Genomic DNA, 21,189 nt, shown 5'->3' with positions numbered 1-21,189 from the left:
GCCTGGGAAAGCAGTGGAAGATAGCTCAAGTCCTTGGGCCCTTGCACCCATGTGGGAGACCTGGAAGAAGCTCCTGGCTCCTGGCTTAAGATCAGCGCAGCTCCAGCCATTGCAGCCAATTGGGGAGTGAACCAGTGGATGGAAGACCTCTCTGTCTCTCTCTGCCTCTCCTTCTCTCTCTGTGTAACTCTTTCAAGTAAAATAAATAAAATCTTAAAAAAAAAATGAGAGGGAGAGAAAGAGAGATGGTGTATATACAAGCATACAGGCATGAAAGTGGATTTGCTATGTATAAGGAATAAGTCTGCTGGCTTATCTAGAATAAATAGTATGTGGGGAATAGAGTATGTGAAAAACAATGACATTTGGAATCAGTGTAAGCATTATAGGATTAGAAGGCTGGGAATACTTAGAAAGTTAATGCAATTTCAAGGCAGATATTAAGAGTTTTTCACGGGGATGGGGTTTGGGGTAGGGGAAGTGGTGAATGTATATGGAAGCAGTTGGAGTTAGGGAGAGGAGTAGAAGGCTGTTGACAAATTCCACAAAGAATGACAGAGGCCTGGCAGGGCCTAGGTAGGACAGGAATAGATGTTCAGAGTAGAGTGTGGTGACTTGAAAGCTGATGGAAGGGAGGTGAGAAGTGGCAGTGCTGAAGAGAACTGCGATTTCTTGCCTGGGAGCTGGCGTCTGTTTTGTAGCCTTGCTTTGGCTCCCTTCTTAGTGTTGTTTTACAGAAGGTACGCTTGGTTTGTTCACACTTACAATTCTCCTGTTTACCCTCTATTTCAGGTAGATCTCTTGAGAGCAGGAGAAGTTCCTAAACCGTTTCCAACACATTATAAAGATTTGTGGGATAACAAGCATGTTAAAATGCCTTGTTCTGAACAAAACCTCTACCCTGTGGAAGATGAGGTGAGAACAAAACTGAGGTTTTTTTTCATCTGAGAGATGGTGTAATACTTACTTGCATTTATTGTGCAAAAGAATTTGAGTAATTGCTTCATGAATTTTTTTTTCCTAAAAGAATGGGGAGCGAACAGCAGGGAGTCGATGGGAGCTCATTCAGACTGCACTTCTCAACAAATTCTCACGACCTCAAAACCTAAAGGTAGGTTCCTGTACCATTCTCATCTTATAACAGACTCAGGTAGCAGCGATCTTTATATGCAAAGAGTTGGATTCCTGACACTAAGAAAGCTCCTTAGAACCTTCCTGGTTTCCACTGCCTCTCCAGAAAAATGAGTGTAAAAATTGAGAGTTGCAAATGACTTGCCTGAAGCCACACCATATAATTTGGACAACCAGAAATAAGACCTCTGTTTCTGGATTCCCCATCCAATTTCCTTCAGTTCAGGTTTCTCTTTTATTTTCTGCTTTAAAATTATCACGTTTCTGAAATGCCTTTAAAAGTAAATCAAGAAAGAATTATTATGACTTCAGCAATATTTGCCCAAAGGAATCTTGAGTTTCCTAATGATTAAAATACACATTACATATTCTATTTTTTAATGCTGTTAATTTATTTATTAGTCTTAACATTTTGGCAATAATTTGTTTTTTTAAATGTTTCATGTGCAACTAATGGCAAGCATTAGACTTTCTAATATCTAAAATATCAGTGATTTAATATATATCAGTATATATAAATATAAGTGATTATATTTACATATATATATTTAGGAGAGGAGCATTCTATAGCCATGGAAACTTTTTAAATTTTTTTTTCAAAATTTTATTTATTTATTTTAGAGGCAGAGTTACAGACAGGGAGAGGGAGAAACAGAAAGGTCTGTCTTGTGTTGGAAATGGGAGTGGACATGGCCACTCCCCAAATGGCTGTAATGGCCATAACTGGGCCAATCTGGAGTCAGAAGCTTCTTCTGGGTTTCCTATGTGGGTACTAGGGTCCCAAGTACTTGGACAGTCTTCCACTGCCTTAGGCTATAAGCAGAGAGCTGGATCACAAGAGGAGCAGCCAGGTCCAAGCTGGTGCCCATATGGGATTCTGGTGCCACAGGCAGAGGCTTAGCCCACTATGTCACAGTGCCAGCTCCAACTTTTAATGTTTTTATAAATATACATAATGACAGAATTTTCTGTACTTCCATGAAAATAGGTCTTATTTTTGTTAGACATTTATTTTGTTGTTTATAGTTTTATTATGTTTTTCATTTATACTTTCAAATTATTCTTAAATTTTCTGTATATTTCTTTGCATCCCAGGTTTTTCTTTATTTACATGAAAAACATTCATTCAGTTATCATCCATAGTATATTTTGAAAATTTTATTCCTTAGGGAAAATATTTCTCAATGCCATATGACTTTTTTCAAATAGATTCCTTTTAAATGGAAAACTTTTTAAGATCTGCCAGGATTTACTTACTTTTAATAATGTTAATTAAATATGTACAAATATAAAGCTAAATATAAATTTCTAATAACTGTAGTGCTTAAATAGCTATATCAGTTGATCGGGTTTTCCATTTTAATCATGGCGAACCATCATTTGATTTTTTACCACAGTGAAAACAATTTTTTAATCAGTTTTCCCTTTTTTGCACAGAAATATTTGTATTGTCACTTGGCCTTTGTATGCAAAAATGGAAATTTTTAAACTCAAACGCAGGAGCAGGCTATCCTGGAACACCATTCAAAGAATCACCGTGTTAGATTCTTTATGGACTTTTATGTCCAGAGCTATTTTTTAATAAGTTTTCTTTTTTTTTTTTTTTTCAAAAATAAGCAATGATCATAGTGTATTCTAGGTTACACGGTCTGCTCACCTGTCTAGCAGTTCTTTAGTGTTCCATGATTACTTTAGAAAGGGGTAATTGCTCTAATCTGAATTCCCCTTTCTTGTTTATCTTCGGATAAATTCATCAGAGCACAGTAATCCATAGAGATTTTCTCTGCCTGCTTATGGTAATTGTTTCCTTCGCTGGAAGAATGCTACGAGAGAGGAAGGGGGAGACATTAAGTCCCTCTGATTCAATATAATGCTCTTCTTTGCTATTTATAGGCCATGAGGGATTAGAGACATCCAAAGTTTAAAAAAGGAACAGCGTCCTCAAAAGTTGATTTGCACAATAATGTTTCTATAAACAATGTGCCTGATAATTTGCCCAGAAGGGACTTCTTTGTACTTAACATGAATTAGGAAACTTCAAAGAAGTCTCTCAGTGGTTGGTCACTAAGACTACGGAGAAGCATCCGGTTTTTCTAATGATAGAAGACCTCATTTTGAAACTTAAAGGCTGATGTAAAAGTAAATATTAGTAGTTAATACTAATTATAAAATGTCATTAGTGAATTCTAATTCACTATTTTCATACTTTTAATAAATTACTTTAGTAGAGTGCAAAGACTATTTAAAATGTTTTTCCTTACCAGTTTTGAGGAATATATGTAGAAGAAAGTACATCCTTTTGAAGCATGTAATTTGATGAGTGTTGACATTTGGGTGTACTGGTGAAACCCCCATGACAGACAAGTTAACAGGACACCCCTGCCGCCCCATCGACTCCTCCTGCCCCTCTGTGGCTGATTCCAGTGGCAGCTGTGGCCCCAGACAACTGTTGAACTGTTCTTTTTCACAGTAGATGAGTGTGCATTTTACATGAGTGGAATCACATAGCATGTGTGCTATAATGTTTACAGTGTTTGTCCATTTACTTGTTGATAGACGGTGCTATTTAACACTTTCTGTGAAGTTCTGAAATCAATACCCGTCATTAAAGATTTGTTTGCTTATTTGAAAGGCAGAGTCACGATCTTCCATCTACTGGTTCACTCTCTAAATGGCCGCAACTGCCAGAGCTGGGCCAGGCTGGAGCCAGGAGCTTCATCCCGGTCTCCCATGTGGGTGCAGGTCACTGAGGACTTGGGCCACCTTCTGCTGCTTCCCCAGACACATTATCAGGGAGCTGGATCAAAAGTGGAGCAGCAGGGACTCACATTGGTACCCATATGGGATGCTGACATCACAGGCAGCAGCTTAACCCACTATGCCACAACACTGGCCCCAAAATTTTAATATTCTGAATTTGGGGAAATTTTATTTTATGGGTTGTGAGGTAAAAATAGAAGTTCTCTTTTTTTAAACTGTTGTTCTTATTTCCTTTCAAATATTTATTTATTCAAGAGGAAGAGTCAAGGGACAGAGGGAAAGAGCTCTTGCATCTGCTGGTTCCCCCCCGACAGCCACAGTGGCCTAATCCAGGAGCCAGGCAGTCCCATAAGGTGGCAGGAGATACCAGCACTTGGGCCATCATCCGCCACCCCCAGACACATTATTAGGAGGAAGCCATATTGAATGTGGAGTACCTGGGACTAGAACCAGCACTCCCCTTATATGGGATGCTGGTGTTGCAGGTAGTTGTTTAAACCTGCTAAGCCTCTTACGATTGATTTTTTTCTTTACTTTTCTGAAGGAACTTGGATAACCCTAATTTCAAATAAGTAAAACATATTTTTTGGCTTATTTTCAAACCTAGATGCCTTGTAATGGTATGGCATGCAGTATACTTTTTAGGACACTTTTTAGGACACTTAGATTATTACAAGAAGTCTTTCAAATGTCTTTATCACTGAGGAAGTTTTATTATTTATTTATTTATTTATTCGAATATTAACTATTAAATATTAACTATTTAAATATATTAATTTATTAATATATTTAATAAATTATTATTAATTTAATATTAACTTTAAATATTAACTATTTAAAACTTCCTCAGGCCGGCGCCGTGGCTCACTAGGCTAATCCTCCACCTAGCGGCGCCAGCACACCGGGTTCTAGTCCCGGTCGGGGCACCGGATTCTTTACCGGTTGCTCCTCTTCCAGCCAGCTCTCTGCTGTGGCCAGGGAGTGCAGTGGAGGATGGCCCAAGTGCTTGGGCCCTGCACCTCATGGGAGACCAGGAGAAGCACCTGGCTCCTGCCTTCGGATCAGCGCGGTGCGCCGGCTGCAGCATGCCAGCCATGGCGGCCATTGGAGGGTGAACCAACGGCAAAAAGGAAGACCTTTCTCTCTGTCTCTCTCTCTCACTATCCACTCTGCCTGTCAAAAAAATAAATAAATAAATAAAAAATAAAACTTCCTCAGTGATAAAGACATTTGAAAGACTTCTTGTAATAATCTAACATAGTGGTTTTCAGACCTGTATATTCTTTCAGTAAAAAAAAGATATGTATTAGTGTAATTAGTTAATAAATTCTGCAGATTTATTTTATTAATGTAATATGTATATTATAAAGTATAATAAATAGATATTAAAATGGGATAAATTAAAATGTAGTTGTATGTAGTAGTTTTTCCGCACAACTGAGGATTGTCTCGGACTTACCCAACCCTAGAAACCAAATCATTAGGTCATACCAGGGGCTGGTGTTGTGGCATAGCAGTTCCAACATCCCATATCCACACTAGTTTGTGTCTCAGCTGCCCCACTTCCAATCCAATTTCCTGCTAATGGCCTGGGAAAAAGAGTGGAATATGGCCCAAGTGCTTGGCCCCTGCCACCTGTGTAAAAGACTTGGATGAAGCTCCAGGCTTTGGCCTGGCCCAGTCCTGGCCACTGTGGCCATCTGAGGAGTGAATCAGCAGATGGAAGATCTCCTGTCTGTCTCTTTCCCTCTCTTCTCCCTCCCTCACCTCTCCCCCTCTCCTCCTCGCCCCTTTTCTTCCCCTCTTACTCTTCAAACATATTAATCTTTACAGAAAGTTATACCTGTAGATGGCACAATATCTTGACTTTTCATTCTATGTACATATGTGATTTATGTGAATTTCTGGGAGAAGATAACCTTTTACATGTAGCTAATAAAAATAGATGAGGGGCCAGCACTGTGGCATAGTAGGCTAAGCTTCCACCTGCAATGCCGGCATCACATGTGGATGCCGGTTCGTGTCCTGGCTGCTCCTCTTCCAATCCAGCTCTGCTATGCTCCTGGGAAAACAGCAGAAGATGGCTCAAATGATTGGGCTCCTGCACTCTCTTGGGAGACCTGGAGGAAGTGCCTGGCTCCTGGCTTTGGATCTGCACAACTCTGGCCCTTGCAGCCATCTGGGGAGTGAACCAGCAGATGGAAGACCTCTCTCTCTCTCTCTTTTTTGCTCTGCCTCTGCCTCTCTTTAACTCTGCCTTTCAAAAAATAAATAAATCTTTTAAAAATATATATAAAATAAATAAATAGATGAGAGGAGCATGAAAAGGACCATTTTGTGCTTTAGGACAGTGTTTCTCACTCTTTGTTTCATGATCACTTCCATCCTATGATCCTTTTCAAACCTCTTTTTTTCCCCCTAATCTCTACACCCCCAAGATATTTTAACACTGATTATTTATGTATCTGGTCATGACAGTCCTTTCAAGGGTGGCAAACCATTGTGATGTCTGAGCATATTTTGTATCCTCTGACATTGCATATTTGTCCATTGGAGTTTGTCACCCCTATTTAGAATGCATGCTTTAAGGTAATTATGTTTTCCCCTATCACTTGACCTTTCTAATCTCATTTTTCTTAAATGAATAATAAGTTAATGTGCATTCTGTTTGTCCTTAGCTACTGATGTGGAATAGCTAATGGTAGGAGGAAGCTTGTCCAGCATTAAGAAATTTACTGGAAATGTTCATGAAAGTCGGGCTATTCATAGATAGCTTCACTGGGCTGTATCATGAGGTTGGTGTTGTTTCTGCTTTCTCCATAGGATGCTATTCTGAAATACAATGTGGCGTATTCTAAGAAATGGGACTTTACAGCTTTGGTTGATTTCTGGGATAAGGTAAATTTGTGCTTATTTCTTTATGAGAATAATATGACAATATATAAGAAGGTTTGAGAACAGTACCCAAAATTCTGCCATATTAACATAATTATTATCTTAATTTTCTGTTATATGCATGTTTGAGGTAAATATAAAAAGAAGTTAACATTGAATTTTGTTTTATTCTGATGTTTTCTATTGCGTTGCAATACCATTTCCAACATTTTAAATGGCTGCATTGTATTCCATGGCTAGACTTCGTGTATTCAGTGACTCACATCCAGACATTTAGACTGGGCTCACTCAGTCTTACCCTGTCCTGGATTATGCTGTGGTAGCGTCTGTGTGTTTCCCATACTCAAAACTGTTCATGTGATTTCTAGAAATTTGGTGTCTCAGTCAAAGGGCACAGACTGATGGCTCCGCACGTACACTGTGAAATCATTTTCTGCAGGGAATTATAGCCATGTACTGTTCCTCCAGTGATGAAAGCATTACCACTTACATAGGACCAGTAGCACAGTGGGCATCATTCACTTTGAAAAATTAGTGGCTTGCTTCCTTCCTCCCTCCCTCCCCTCCCCTCTCCTCCCCTCCCCCCTTCCCCTCTTCCTCCCTCCCTTCCCCTCCCCTCCCCTCCCCTCCCCTCCCCTCCCCTCCCCTCCTCTCCCCTCCCCTTCCTTCCTTCCTTCCTTCCTTCCACCGTTTAATTCACAGAACACTCTGTCACCACAGGGCTCACTGGCACTGCCCTTTAATATAGCCATCCTTGTTCCTTCTTAACTCCTGGCAACCACCCATCTGTTCTCCATTTTAATACTTTTTTTATTTCAAAGGGATTGTAGTATCTAACTTTTCGAATTGTCTTTCCTCACTTTACATAATTCCCTTGCAGTCCATTCAAATGTGTCAATTTTTTTCCATTTTTATTGCTGAATAGTATTCCATCTTTGAAATAGTTCATAATTTGTTTTAGTGATAGTCATTTTTTTTTTTTTTTTAAGATTTTTTTTTTTTTTTTTTTTTTTTTTTTTGACAGGCAGAGTGGACAGTGAGAGAGAGACAGAGAGAGAAAGGTCTTCCTTTGCCGTTGGTTCACCCTCCAATGGCCGCCGCTGCAGCCGGCGCACCACGCTGATCCGATGGCAGGAGCCAGGATCCAGGTGCTTTTCCTGGTCTCCCATGGGGTGCAGGGCCCAAGCACCTGGGCCATCCTCCACTGCACTCCCTGGCCATAGCAGAGAGCTGGCCTGGAAGAGGGGCAGCCGGGACAGAATCCGGCGCCCCAACCGGGACTAGAACCCGGTGTGCTGGCGCCGCAAGGTGGAGGATTAGCCTATTGAGCCACGGCGCCGGCTCATGTTTTAGTGATAGTCATTTAAGAACATTTGGGTTATTTCCAGTTTGGGGTTCTTTTAACAGAGCTATGAACTTCGAGGTTTTTTGCATGTTTGCTGAGTTTGATTAGTATATTTTTACTTTTTTTTTTTTTTTTTTTTTTTAAAGATTTGTTTATTTGAGAGGCAGAGTTACAGAGAGAAAGAGAGACAGAGAAAGACATCTCCCATCCGCTGCAATGGCTGGGGCTGGGGCAGGCTGAAGCCAGAAGCCTGGAACTCTAACCACGTGGGTGGCAGGTGCCCAAGTTATTTGGGCCATTTTCTGCTGCTTTCCCAGGCGCATCAGAGGGGAACTGGATCAGGAGTAGAGCACGATGTGGCGCAGTACGTTAATTCTCCGCCTGCAGTGCCAGCATCCCATATGGGCACCCGTTCAAGTCCTGGCGGTACCACTTCCGATCCAGCTCTCTGCTGTGGCCTGGGAAAGCAGTAGAAGATGGCCCAAGTGCTTGGACCCCTGCACCTGTGTGGGAGACCCGGAAGAAGCTCCTGGCTCCTGGCTTCGGACTGGCTCAGCTCCGGCCATTTGGAGAGTGAACCAGTGGATGGAAGATCATTCTGTCTGTCTCTGCCTTTCACCTCCCGCCTCCCACCTCTCAAATAAATAAATAAAATCTTAAAAAAAAAAAAAAAAACAAACAAGGAAGTAGAGCAAAAGGGACTCAAATCTGCAACATGGGATGCCAGTGTCACAGCAGCATCTTGACCTTACTTTAAAAGAAACTGCCAAACTGTCAGACGAACTGTACCAAACATGGCAATATATTGTCTTTTATAAAGATTTATTCTGGGGGCTGGTCTGTGGTGTAGCTGGTAAAGCTACCACCTCTGACATTGGCATCTCCTATGGGTGCCCATTCAAGTCCCAGCTGCTCCACTTCTGATCTAGTTCCCTGCTAATGCATCTGGGGAAAGCAGTGGAGGACAGCCCAAGTTCTTGGGACCTAGCACCCACATGGGAGACCAGGAAGAATCTCCTGACTCCTGGCTTTGGCCTGGTCTAGTTCTACCTGTTGCAGCTGTTTGGGGAGTGAACCAGCAGATGGAAGATCTGTCTCTCCCTCTCTGTACTCTGCCTTTCGAATAAATAAATCTTGAAAGAAATTTATTTTGAAAATCAGAGTTCAAGACAGAGAGATCTTCATCTGCTGGTTCACTCCCCAGATAGCCACACGGCCAGCACTGGGCCAGGCCAGAGCCAGGAGCTTCATCCAGGTCTCCCACATGGGTGGCAGGAGCCTAAACACCTGGGCCATCTTATGTTGTTTTTCCTAGGCAATTAGCAGGGAGCTGGGTTAGAAGTGGAGCAGCTGGAACTTAAACAGGCACCTATATAGGCTGTAGGATATGGCTTTAACCCGCTATGCCACAACACCAGCCCTGACAATATCCTTTTCGATATTTTTTTGGATATTTTCCTCAGAAAAAAAGATACTTTTATGTACATCCTTTTTTTTCTCTTTTTTTGAGATTTATTTATTTGAAAGAGTTGCAGAGAGAGACCTAACATCCATCAGCTTCATCTGAGTCTCCCACATGGGTGGAAAGCCCCAAGCAGTTGGGCCATCTTCCACTGCTTTTCACAGGCCTGTAGGAGGGAGCTGGATTGGAAGTGGAATGGCTGGGACACCAACTGGCGCCCACATGGGATGCGGATGTCGCATGGGGCAGTTTTACCTACTATACCACAACACTAGCCCCATGTACAATCTATTTTTAAAATTGTTTAGAACTTGATTCTTCTGTTCTTGTAATGTTATTTTGAGTCATCAAAATTATTTGTGCTTCATTTAGTTATAATATTGACAATGTAACTTTTGAAATGGAGAGTTGGGACAGAAATCAGAAAAATGCTAGTTTTTATTAATTCAGACTGTTACTTCTAGATAATAACCTTCTGACCTTGGTAACGCTGCAGACCCATATGACTATCTGATGTGTTGAAATCAATTCCATAAATATTTACGCATCACTTGCTGTATTTAAGTTACAGTGCCACATACCTTGTGATTGGGAGGTGGATTTGCTCAGCCAAAGTGACATGTTTTGCTTCTGGCAGGGAAATCTAACCTGATCAGTGTTCTTCTCAGAGTTGCATGTGGTCATGATTTGGTTTCTCTCGCCACACATCCTTTCTGTCTGCCTGCTGCCCATTTTCTCTGTAATAAGAGACAGATCCGCCCCCTTCCTCTGCTTTTCGGTTGAAACTCTCTCTTGTGATGCACGTTTTCCTTTTTCCGTCACCAGAGTAAGGTGTCACCTTACTTTCCCGTGGTCAGGAGAAAGTAGTTTTCTAGCAGCTGTTGTGATACCAGTGTGAGATACGAGAGTTCTCTTACTTAAGTGATGTTATTCCTCAGAATCTGCAGAAATAAGTTTAATAATAAAATGCGGGGTTCATCTTGTAAACTGTACATTTAACTTGCTGTAGAAGTTTGGGATCATCTTTCTCTCGGGTATATCCTCTGTATACTACGTTTTTCACAGACCTAGAGAAAATTATTCAGTTATTTCAAAGGAAAGCAATAAAAAGGAAATAATATTTATTGAGAACATATGTATGTCAAAAGGAATATTTTACTATATTTAAACCTCATATTAAATTTAAAGATGAAAATATAATTAGATTTAGAGAGAGTAAGCAATGTTTTTTAACATTTTGTATGTAAAGTCTAGATATAAGTCTAGATTTGAGTTCAGTTCAGTTCCTGCACAAACAGGTGACCAATGATTATTTGTGGGTACCTAAAGGAGTATTAGACTCCAATGCCTATGACCTTTTCAATGTGTCAGTTTCCCTGTATATAAGGCTATACCACAAAAAGTTACAAAATTGATTGACAGACTTATCATAAGAAACCAGAGGACATGCCATGTCCATGAAAGACTACAATAATTAGAGTAGACGTGCTTTCATACAGCCTCATGGTCCGTAGAAGAGCAAATGACTGTTATTTTGGTCATTGGATATGTGTTGTACAGGACACAATGCTTGGGTGGTTAGGAGTGTAAAGGAGAAATAGTTAAAGGAAATTAACTCTTTAAGTAGCAGTTTTTAAAAAAGGATTTATTTATTTGAAAAGCAGATTGACAGAGAAATAGGTGGAAAGAGAGAGATATCTTCCATCTGCTGATTCACTCCCCCAGAGTTTTTGAAATAGCCAGGACTGTGCCAGACTGAAACCAGGAGCTCCATGCACGTTTCTCACATGGGTGGCAGGAACCCAAGTACTTGCACCACCATCTGCTGCCTCTCAGGAACCTGGATTAGAAGCACCGAATAGTTGGAAATCAAACTAGGCACTTCCCATCTGGGATGCAGGCATCCCAAGTAGTAGCTTGACCCACTGCACCACAAAATCCACCCCCTAAACAGCTGTTGAATGTGCTAGCTTCTTGGATTTAGCATAATATTTTCAAGGTTCGCATGTACAGAACCGTGTATGAATTTACCTTTTTAATGCTGAATAACGATGCTCCAGTGTTTGCATATACCTCATTTATCCATTCATCGGTTGATGGAAATTTGGATTGTTCTACTTTTTAGCTATTATCAGTAATGCTGCGGTGAACATGTTTTTTTGTGTGGCATTTGTGTTCATTTCTCTTAAGTATGTACCTAGAAATGGAATTGCTGAGATATATGGTAACTCTTTAATATCTTAGGGGACTGCCAAACTGTTTTCCAAAGTGGCTATATCAGTGTTTAATTCCTCCACCATTGTACCGGGATTCCAGTTTCTTCACATATTCATCAACATTTATATGTGTCCTTTTTATTTTGGTCAATATGTAATAATATCTCATTGTAGTTCTAGTTCCTTTTCTATTATGACTGTTATTGATTATCTTTTCATAAGTTTATTGGCCATTTGGATGTCTTTGGAGAAGTACATATTCAAATCTTTTGCATTTTTTGTTATTGGGTTGTAAATATTTATATTACAGATGCAATTCCTTGTCAGATATATAAATGTCTGATAAAGATAGTATATATATATATATATATACACACACACCCCTATATATGATATTTTTTCCTATTGTAAGGTTTTTAAAATTTTCTTAATGATGTCCCTATAAGCAAAAAAGTTTTTAATTTCAATAAAGTCTAATTTATCTACATTTTTTGTTGCTTCTAGTTTGGTGCAAATGTAGGAAATTAATCCAGGATCATAATGATTACTCCTATATTCTAAGAATTTTATAGATTCAGATCTTTTTTTTTTTTTTTTTTTTTTTGACAGGTAGGGTTACAGTGAGAGAAAGAGAGAGAAAGGTCTTCCCTCTGTTGGCCCACACCCCAAAAGGCCGCCACAGCCAGCACTGTGCCGATCCGAAGCCAAGAGCCAGGTGCCTCTTCTTGATCTCCCATGCCAGTGCAGAGGCCCAAGCACTCAGGCCATTATCCACTGTCCTCCTGGGCCACAGCAGAGAGGTGGACTAGAAGAAGGGCAACCAGAACTAGAACCCGGCGCCCATGTGGGATGCCGGTGCCGCAGGTGGAGGACCAACCAAGTGAGCCACAGTGCCAGCCCCAGATTCAGCTCTTATACTTATGTCTGTTACCCATTTTTGCATTAATTTTTGTATATGTAGTGAGTTAGGGGTCCAATTTTAATCCATATGAATATCAATTCAGACGCAGAGAGAAATCTTCCATCTGCTGATTTGCTCCCCAAATAGCTGCCACGGCCAAGGCTGGACCAGGCCAAAGCCAGGAGCCAGGAGCTTCTTCTGGGCGTCCCACATGGGCTCAGGGGCCCAAGCACTTCCACTGCTTTCTCAAGCCATAAGCAGAGAGCTGGATCAGAAGTGGAACAGCTGGATCTCAAACTGGCATACATATGGGATGCTGGTGTTGCATGCAATGGCTTTTACCAGCCATGCCACTGTGCTAGCCCCTTAAAAGTCTTTTTAAAAATATTTATTTAAAAGGCAAGGTGATAGAGAAAGAGGGAGAGATCTTCTGTCTACTTGTTTACACCTCAAATGGCTGCAACAACCAGAGCTGGGCCAAGCTGAAACCAGGAGCCAGGAAGAGCTCTCGCCAGGTCTCCCACATGGGTGGCAGGAATTTAAGTACTTGGGCCGTCATCCTCTGTCTCTCAAGTGTGTTAGGATGCAGAGGAGTCAGGACTAAAACTGGAACCCTGACGTGAGATGGCATCCCAAGTGACAGCCTACTGTACCAAAGGACTGCTTTTGAATATCCATTTTGTGTCAGCTTGTGTAGCTAGAGTGAGGTAGGGATCCAGTTTCATTATTTTGCATGTAGATATCCAGTTCTCCCAGCACTGTTTGTTGAATTGTCTTGGCACCCTTTTCAAAAACCAATTTATTATAAGCATGAAGTTTAATTCTCATCTCTCAGTTGTATTCTGTTGACCCTTATTTTTAACGTTATGCTATTACGGCACATTTTGATTATTGTAGTAGTAGTAAGTTTCAGAATCAAGAAATGGGAGTCTTCCAACTTTGTTCTTTTTGCACTTTGCTTCGGCTCTTCAGAAACCTTTACATTTCAGTGTGAGTCTTAGGACTCATTAGTGTCTGCCAAGAAAACTAGCTGTGAAGAGCACTTTCTACAGTCTTGTTAGTATAATTCCGCATCTCCAGGTAGTACCAGTAATTTCAGGGCTAGCTTTTCGAGCTTTGTGCACAATGGAAGCCTTATCCCTATGTAGGAAATGGGGTATCTCAGAATATCCCTATCCCTGAATTACAGGGATGTAATTTCTGATGCAATGAAAACTTGACCAAGCTGATATAATCTCTTTTTTTTTCACTTATCATAACATGAAATTTTATTTTATAATTTTCTGGGCTTAAATTGGACAGAGAGGCTTATTTAGGTAAGAAGTAAGACTGAATTTGATTCCTGACCAGTAGTAAAACATGCCTCTGTCACTGTGCCATGAGGTAAAGTTGTCGTTTTTCCCCCTCTCCCTAATCAGAGTACTCAGACACAACCTTGTTTCCCCTTTGTCTGGTGGCCTTGCCCAGAAGACATCTGAAAGGGTAACATATAACAAGTTTTGGTGTATTTAGTGTAGGTCATAAATATGAGGTGATCGCCAAGGTGCTGATGGTGGTTTTACAGTTCTTCAGAGAGAGGAGGTGTTGCATTTTGGGCCTGGTTTTTATTTACTTCATAAAGATGCAAGGGATTGAAGGAGTCCTGGAAACTATACCAAGTATTTCTTATTTTCTTCTTCAAATCTTTGTTCATAATTCTTATAGTTACAACTTGACATAATAGTATATTTTAAATACTTTATGATATATTAGATAATCTTTGTTATGGCTTTATAATTTGTAGCCTGGGTGGTTATATAATCTGCCATCTAATTAGATTTAGACCTGGCTAGAGCATCTAAATCATTTGCTTAGCCTTCCAGTGTTTGAGATTTGAGGAAATAATGTGTATAAAGCATAACCAGGGATTCAAAGGTGTTTTTCCCTGTGACTGTTTCCTTGTTACTATCTGTCATTGTCAGTGTACTTTACAGATATGGATATTCAATACAGTTGCATGTTTTCTATCAGTCATAGCTCCAAAGACTAATATATAACTCTACCAAGTCGAGAGCCATCGGGGACCTCGATGCTTAGGCTTGCAGTGATGGTTCTGGGAAGCAGTGAGTGTCACACAGGTATGGGTAGGATTGATGAAGGAGGATAAGATCCTCAGTGCAGGAGAAACAGTTGTTTGGTTAGGCTTTAAATTATAAATGAATTACACTTACTTTGTGTTATCTGTTTCTACAGTCTGGATTAGGAGTGTTTTTTTTTTTTTTTTTATAAAAATTTCTTAAACTTTATTAACAGAATTTGAGAATTCTTTCCTAAAATGACACATTGAACTTGAGTGGCATGCTTTGCTAAAGAAAAACAGAGTTCAAATTTAACATCATTGTCAAAATTAATTTGCAGGTCACTTTTTTTTGAGGCTGTTGATATTTATTTCCTTAAAGCCCTTTGTTGGTTAATTCTGTGAGTAATGGATTTTGTAACCCAAACTACCTTAGAACAATAGGATAAGTTAATAGCAAGTCACTTAATGTAATTCCATGTTGCTGATATTAACCTACATATCGGCACCTAGTACAAAAGCAAGGGAACCAGAATCCTTCTAAACCTGCTCTGTGTGTATCCCCTGTTGGAATAGAAGTGGAGAATACTGCTGCTTTGACTTTTTAGTCAAAACCCTGCAAAGATCACAAGGTCAATCTGTGAATTTATACTTTATAGCCATGTTTTTGGGTGCTACTGAATTGAACTGGCCATTTAGTGTTTTTTGCTTCTTGAGTGCTAATATTGGTCTTCCTCACTGCCAGCTGTGAAAAGTGCTAGGAACAAATAATCTGTGTTTTATGGCCCTCCTGTGTGGTGTTCCACAAAATTAAATTCAAACCCTTCAATAATTTATGTTCTAAATGAATCCATATACTTACTCCAGGCGTTTTTCACAGGGAAGTTTAACAGAATGTCCTGTACATGTGTTAGAAAAGGTTTTCTATTTAATACATTTCAGAGGAATTTTAAATATACCTTGATTTCCTAATGCCTGTGGCACTATTTTAGTTTTTGTTAATGAATTAGGTTGTGAAATGTACAGAGTACGCTGAAGCCGTAGGCACTGAGGAGGGGCGCAGGAGGACTGTGTGGGCCGGGTTTCTGCGGTCTGTATGGCACTGGCTTCTGTTTCTGGACTTGGATGCTCGTCAGAACCAGGCTGTTGCTCCACAGTCACTCATTCAACTGCACATCCACATTTTACGGACTTTTTGAATATAAATTGTGCAATAAGTGTAAAGTATTAAATTATGTAGAGCTTTAAAATCTAAAATAGCTTTGTATAGCACATTTGAGGAAGTAGATTAGATGTGGAAAGGAAACCTGAGGATTTTAGTATTTCATCTTGCTTTCTGTGTTTAACTTTATTTGTAGGCTCTCTTTTTCTATGACTAGTGCATAAATCTATTAGTAATGAATTTGCATTCTTGTTTATGTGCTACTTAATTTTAAAAGCTAAATGGGGGTCATACTGGGTTTTGAAGGATGCGTATTATGTGAAGAAAATTATTATGCCTGGGTCATCTTTTGCTTCAGAGTTACGAATTACATTTTATAAACAGGCCCAACATAATTCATTGTCCCCAAAATTGAGGCATGTACTATATTACACCTGTATTTAACTAGCATAATATTTTTTGAACTGATGTGACCATGAAAAACTTCAAAAATTAAAATGTATTGGCAGTACATCAATTGAAGTAGCACACACAAAAAATAAACTTCTATTAAAATAGATTACTGAAAAAGTTATATTACATATGAAGAGGAATGGCCAAAAGAAATTAAGCTTTAATTCGCATTGGTATTATGTTATGAAAAGTTAAAATATAGTAAGTTGGAGTTACTAGACAAATCATAGCATAACTCAGTGTCATTCAGTAGCACGAAATACAGTGGCTGTGTGCTGTGCTCCACTGGAGTGAGAAACACAGGTGGGGTGTTGTGGCTTCCATGGCCTGCCAGGATGTGGCATAGTGTTCTAGGTAGCTCTTCTCATGACAATTAAAACCATATGAATTATACTTAGTAGTTTTTATAGATTGAAAATTTTAGTACAAAATTATTTCTCCGTTTTTTTCTGCTTCTCCATCCCTCACCACTCTGGAATTTCTGTAAACATTTTGCTGAATGTTAGTGTTCTTTAAAATAGTTTGGGAAGGGGCTGGTGCTGTGGCATGGCAGGTAAAGCCGCCGCCTGCGGTGCTAGCATCCCATCTGAGCGCTGGTTCGAGTCCTGGCTGCTCTACTTCCGATCTAGCTCTGTGCTGTGACCTGGGAAAGCAGTGGAAGATGACCCAGGTCTTTAGGACCCTGCACCCACAAGGGAGACCTGGAAGAAGCTCCTGGCTCCTGGCTTCAGGTTTGGCCCAGCTCCAGTAGTTGCTGCCATTTGGGGAGTGAACCAGTGGTTGGAAGACGTCTCTCTATCTCTGCCTCTGCCTCTGCCTCTGCCTCTGCCTCTGCCTCTGCCTCTGCCTCTCTGTAACTTTGCCATTCAAATAAATTTAAAAATATTTTAAAAAATAAATAAAATAAAATAAAATAGTTTGGGAAAAACTGACCTAAAGCAGTGGCCTCTGTAACTACTGTTTCAAAGTAGAACAGATCTCTTTATCTAATAGCCAGTAAAGAATGTGACCTTAAAACCTTTTGGATTTTTGATAATGAAGAAGTAAGCTTCCTAATGTATATAAACACATTATTCCTTAGCCTCTAATTTAGGACTCTTCATAGATAATCCATTTTCTGGAACTTTCTTCAAAGCTTAAAAAAATTCGAAGTGTCCTTGTTAGAATTGTGGTAAAGAGCCTGTAGCAAATTCCTAATCAAATGAAAGCAGCCTTGAATGTTTCACAAGACTACAACTAATGTCTTTATCTCTCTAGCTTTCGAACCTCTGATTTGGAGTTCAGTGGAAATTTAACCTTTTTGGACTTCTTCCCTTGGTGACTCACAGTCTCTGGAATCAATAAGGTCTGCATTACTTTACAGCTCAACTTAATCTAATTCATGAGAACTGTAGGAGCCAAAAGGGAGCTCATCAGAGTCACTTAAATGTTAAAGCAGATGAATTGTGACTTGTAGATTTGTATGAATACGTGAAATTTCCCCCAGTTTGATTAATATTTTCTTTTGGATTGGGGCATGTATTGAGGGCCTCATATTCATGATTTGTCTTAAATAGTGCATTTCCCATAGGTCGAATTAGCTCCAGTTGGAAGAGGCACTTTGCTTTGATAAACTTACTGAGTTATTTTGGAAGATCAACGGTAATTGAGCCCTCGTGCACTAGGTCACTGATGAAATTACTTGTGTTGTTTTTGTGAAGCACTGTCTGGATTAGATAGGTTTACCAGTACGTGGAGGACAAGGAGCTTAGAAGTTACTGATTCTCAAAAGTGGACATCCATTCAGTAGACATCATCCTGGATTCTAATAATGAAGTAAAGCCAGGACATTACTGTCCTGTCACGCCAGCCTTTTATTTACTCATTTGATGCAAATAGCAATAGAAACTAGTCCTTTGAAATGTTTGCTTTCACTATCCAGAAATCTCTATTAGAACGGTGGCGATAATTCCATATTTTAATCTCTCCCATAATTCATCTTTCTATCACTAGCCTTGGGGTGCTCGTTTTTTTTATTAGGAAGGGGTATATTTTATTTTTACAGTTTGACATGATACCTTGATTTATAATTCCCGCTAGGTTAATTTACATTTATTGTTTTTATGTTCCTGCTCATGAAAAATAAATTCCATTCCTTTTGAATAAACCCCATATACTCTTCTTTATGTGTAACATCTCATGTCTTAACTTGGAAGGACTATTGTATATATCATCTGAAGATTAAAATAATAAATATAGAATGTTAGATCTGTTTTTCAAATTTATATACTATTTGAATGTATAGTCTTTACAAATGAGCAATAAACTTGATTGTGAAGAGTAATCAAGTCCATCTGCCTCTTCTGTATGAAGAAACATGGTTGGCCAAGAACTGGGCCAGTGGTCTTTCTCTTGATTTTAGGACTGGTGCTCATAGGAAAAAGTACTTAACACTGAGTTACGGCCCCACTGCTGACAGGTAATGATGAACTGCATAAGGCCGTCAGACTCTGCGGGCTGCACCATTATTATTTACAGTGTTGGGAGTTTGTAGCTGAGTGACAGTGGGTACCTTGTCACCACAGATGTTCTTTATTTACATGGAAAGCATTATAAAAAGACATTTTCTTTTTTTTTTTTTTTTTAAGACTTATTTATTTGAAAGAGTTACACAGAGAGAGAAGAGGCAGAGAAAGAGAGAGGTCTTCCATCTGCTGGTTTACTCCCCAGCTGGCCACAACAGCCAAAGCTAAGCTGATCTGAAGGCAGGAGCCAGGAGCTTCTTCCGGGTCTGCCATGTGAGTGCAGGGGCCAAGGACTTAGACCATCTTGTACTGCTTTCCCAGGCCACAGCAGAGAGCTGGATTGGAAGTGGAGCAGCCAGTACTCGAATTGGTGCCCACATGGGATGTCAGCACTGTAGGTGGTGGCTTTACCTGCTCTGCCACAGCCCCAGCCCCATAAAAAGACATTTTCTCCATAAGAACCATTCCCAGCATGGAGAGAGAAGGATTATTTTCAGATGAACTCCAAAGTGATATATGTGTATTTAGGTAATCCTTGTTTTGGTCTAATCTGCCTTAGCCTTGGGAAGCCCAGCTCTGAGGTAAATAAGTGGGATCTTCACTGGGAGAGGAGTGTTGAAAGTGCTTACGGTCACTGCCCTCTGGGTAAAGTAGCCACATACACAACCTCCTTCATGATAGTGGAGTTCCATCTCCCTTTATAATCCTTCCCTTCTTCTATGCCTACTGCTGAAGTCTCAAGCCATTGTAGCTTCATTTCTCTCAGAAACTGTGGCAGACTTCGCCCTGTTTCCTCCAAGACTAACCACTTCTGCAAGATTCCCCTTGTGGGTATCTCCTCTGTTTGCTGGAACATTTTATTTGGTTATCGGCAGTGGTGTTAATTATTGAGAGCCTTACTGTGTACCATGTACAGTATAAGCAGGATGCTTTGTCTCATCTCATTCTCACAGCCACCCTATTAGGCAGATACTATTAATGTTTCCCTTATAAAAATGAAGTACTAAAAATCAAGGCTTGGAGAGTTTAGGTAACTAAATGGCATGTCATGCTTTATTTGTGGATTGTGACGTTGAGTTGTCACAGTTGGTCTTTGACATAACACCTAGGGAAAAAGCTAGATGGGTTTAAATGTACTGCCCAGACATTAGGTCAGTGGGACATGGTTAGGGAAGCCATTTAAGGCTAGCAAGACCCCATAAGTTCAAAGATTCTAATTATAAAAGTAGAAAGAAAAGCAGCTTAGAAACATCCTCTAGAGGGGCAGGCATTAGGTGCCTTAGGACATGGGCCACTAAGGCCATCTTTTTCAAGAGTTTTTTTCTTTCTTTCTTTCTTTTTTTTTTTCTTGAGTCTTGAATTTTCTTGGAAACCAGACAGAGACAGAGATCTTCCATTCTCTGGTTCACTTCCCAAGTGCTTGCAACAACTACAACTGAGCCAGGCTGAAGCCAGGAACCAGGAACTCAGTTTGGGGCTCCCACGTGGTTGCAGAGACTCAAGTACTAGAGCCATCACCACTGGGCCAGGCTGAAGCCAAGAACTTCATCCAGGTCTCCCAGGTGGGTGGCAGGGGTCCATGTACTTGGGCCATCTTCCGCTGCTTTCCCAGGTGTCCTCGGGAGCTGGATTGGAGGCAGAGCAGCCAAGACAGTCCAAAACATGAAGTCTTTCAGTTCCTTCGTGTTAAAGATTTCAGTGTCCTTCATTCTTAAAAGAAAAGCTCCCCTTAGTCCACTCGTCAGCCAATTCAGAAGAGAATTGTTCATTAGAATACTTGTCACTGTGTCATTTCTGGCCTCATACCTCTTTTCCCTGATGTCTGCTTAACACCTGCTTGAGTTTTAATGTTCACTGTGGTGGTCACTTCAGTAATTGACTTAAAAAAAAATCAAACAAAAAAGGCTTTTTTCATTAGATTTTTTTAGAAGAGTTTTTGTTCTTAGCAAAAATGAGTGAAGTTAGAGACATTTCCTCTACATTGTCAGCTCGACACATGCCCAACCTTCACCCCCGCCCCCCACCAGGTGCTGCATTTGTTAAAACTGGGGAACTTACATGGACACGTCATTATCCCCTGACCTGTGATTGACTTCGTCATCATCCTCTATGCTCTTCCTTAGAGGCTGTGATTTGGTTTTGTTATATCCCTTAGCACTTAATATAGTGCCAAGAACTTTAAATTCCACTGAATGCTGGTGACCCTTAAGTCTTTAGCTCTTTCTCTCTGTCACCTCTAATTCTTTATTGAATTTTTCCACCTGGATTTCCCATCAGTCCCTAAAACTAGCACTGTGGCCATTC

At 40.1% G+C, this 21,189-nt stretch overlaps 1 protein-coding gene across 5 annotated transcripts in view; it reads left to right on the top strand.

Moving 5' to 3' along the window:
* Positions 1-21,189, top strand: part of PARG (poly(ADP-ribose) glycohydrolase) — a 124,032-nt gene that overhangs the window by 18,104 nt on the left and 84,739 nt on the right. For 4 of the 5 annotated variants that reach the window (XM_008269836.5, XM_089314178.1, XM_008269835.5 and 1 more), the window contains 3 exons: positions 793-915; positions 1,028-1,111; positions 6,715-6,789. In XM_008269836.5, coding sequence (XP_008268058.3) covers positions 793-915; positions 1,028-1,111; positions 6,715-6,789 — 282 coding nt within the window. Of the gene's footprint in view, positions 1-792; positions 916-1,027; positions 1,112-6,714; positions 6,790-17,638; positions 20,660-21,189 lie in introns of those variants that run through there. The other variant, XM_089314179.1, reaches the window with a different exon arrangement.

Source organism: Oryctolagus cuniculus, chromosome 15, assembly GCF_051225735.1.
Source record: "Oryctolagus cuniculus isolate XC-2025 breed Fujian yellow rabbit chromosome 15, ASM5122573v1, whole genome shotgun sequence".
Taxonomy (NCBI): domain Eukaryota; kingdom Metazoa; phylum Chordata; class Mammalia; order Lagomorpha; family Leporidae; genus Oryctolagus; species Oryctolagus cuniculus.
The sequence above is the reverse complement of the archived record's forward strand: the minus strand, read 5'-3'. Positions and strand labels throughout refer to the sequence as shown.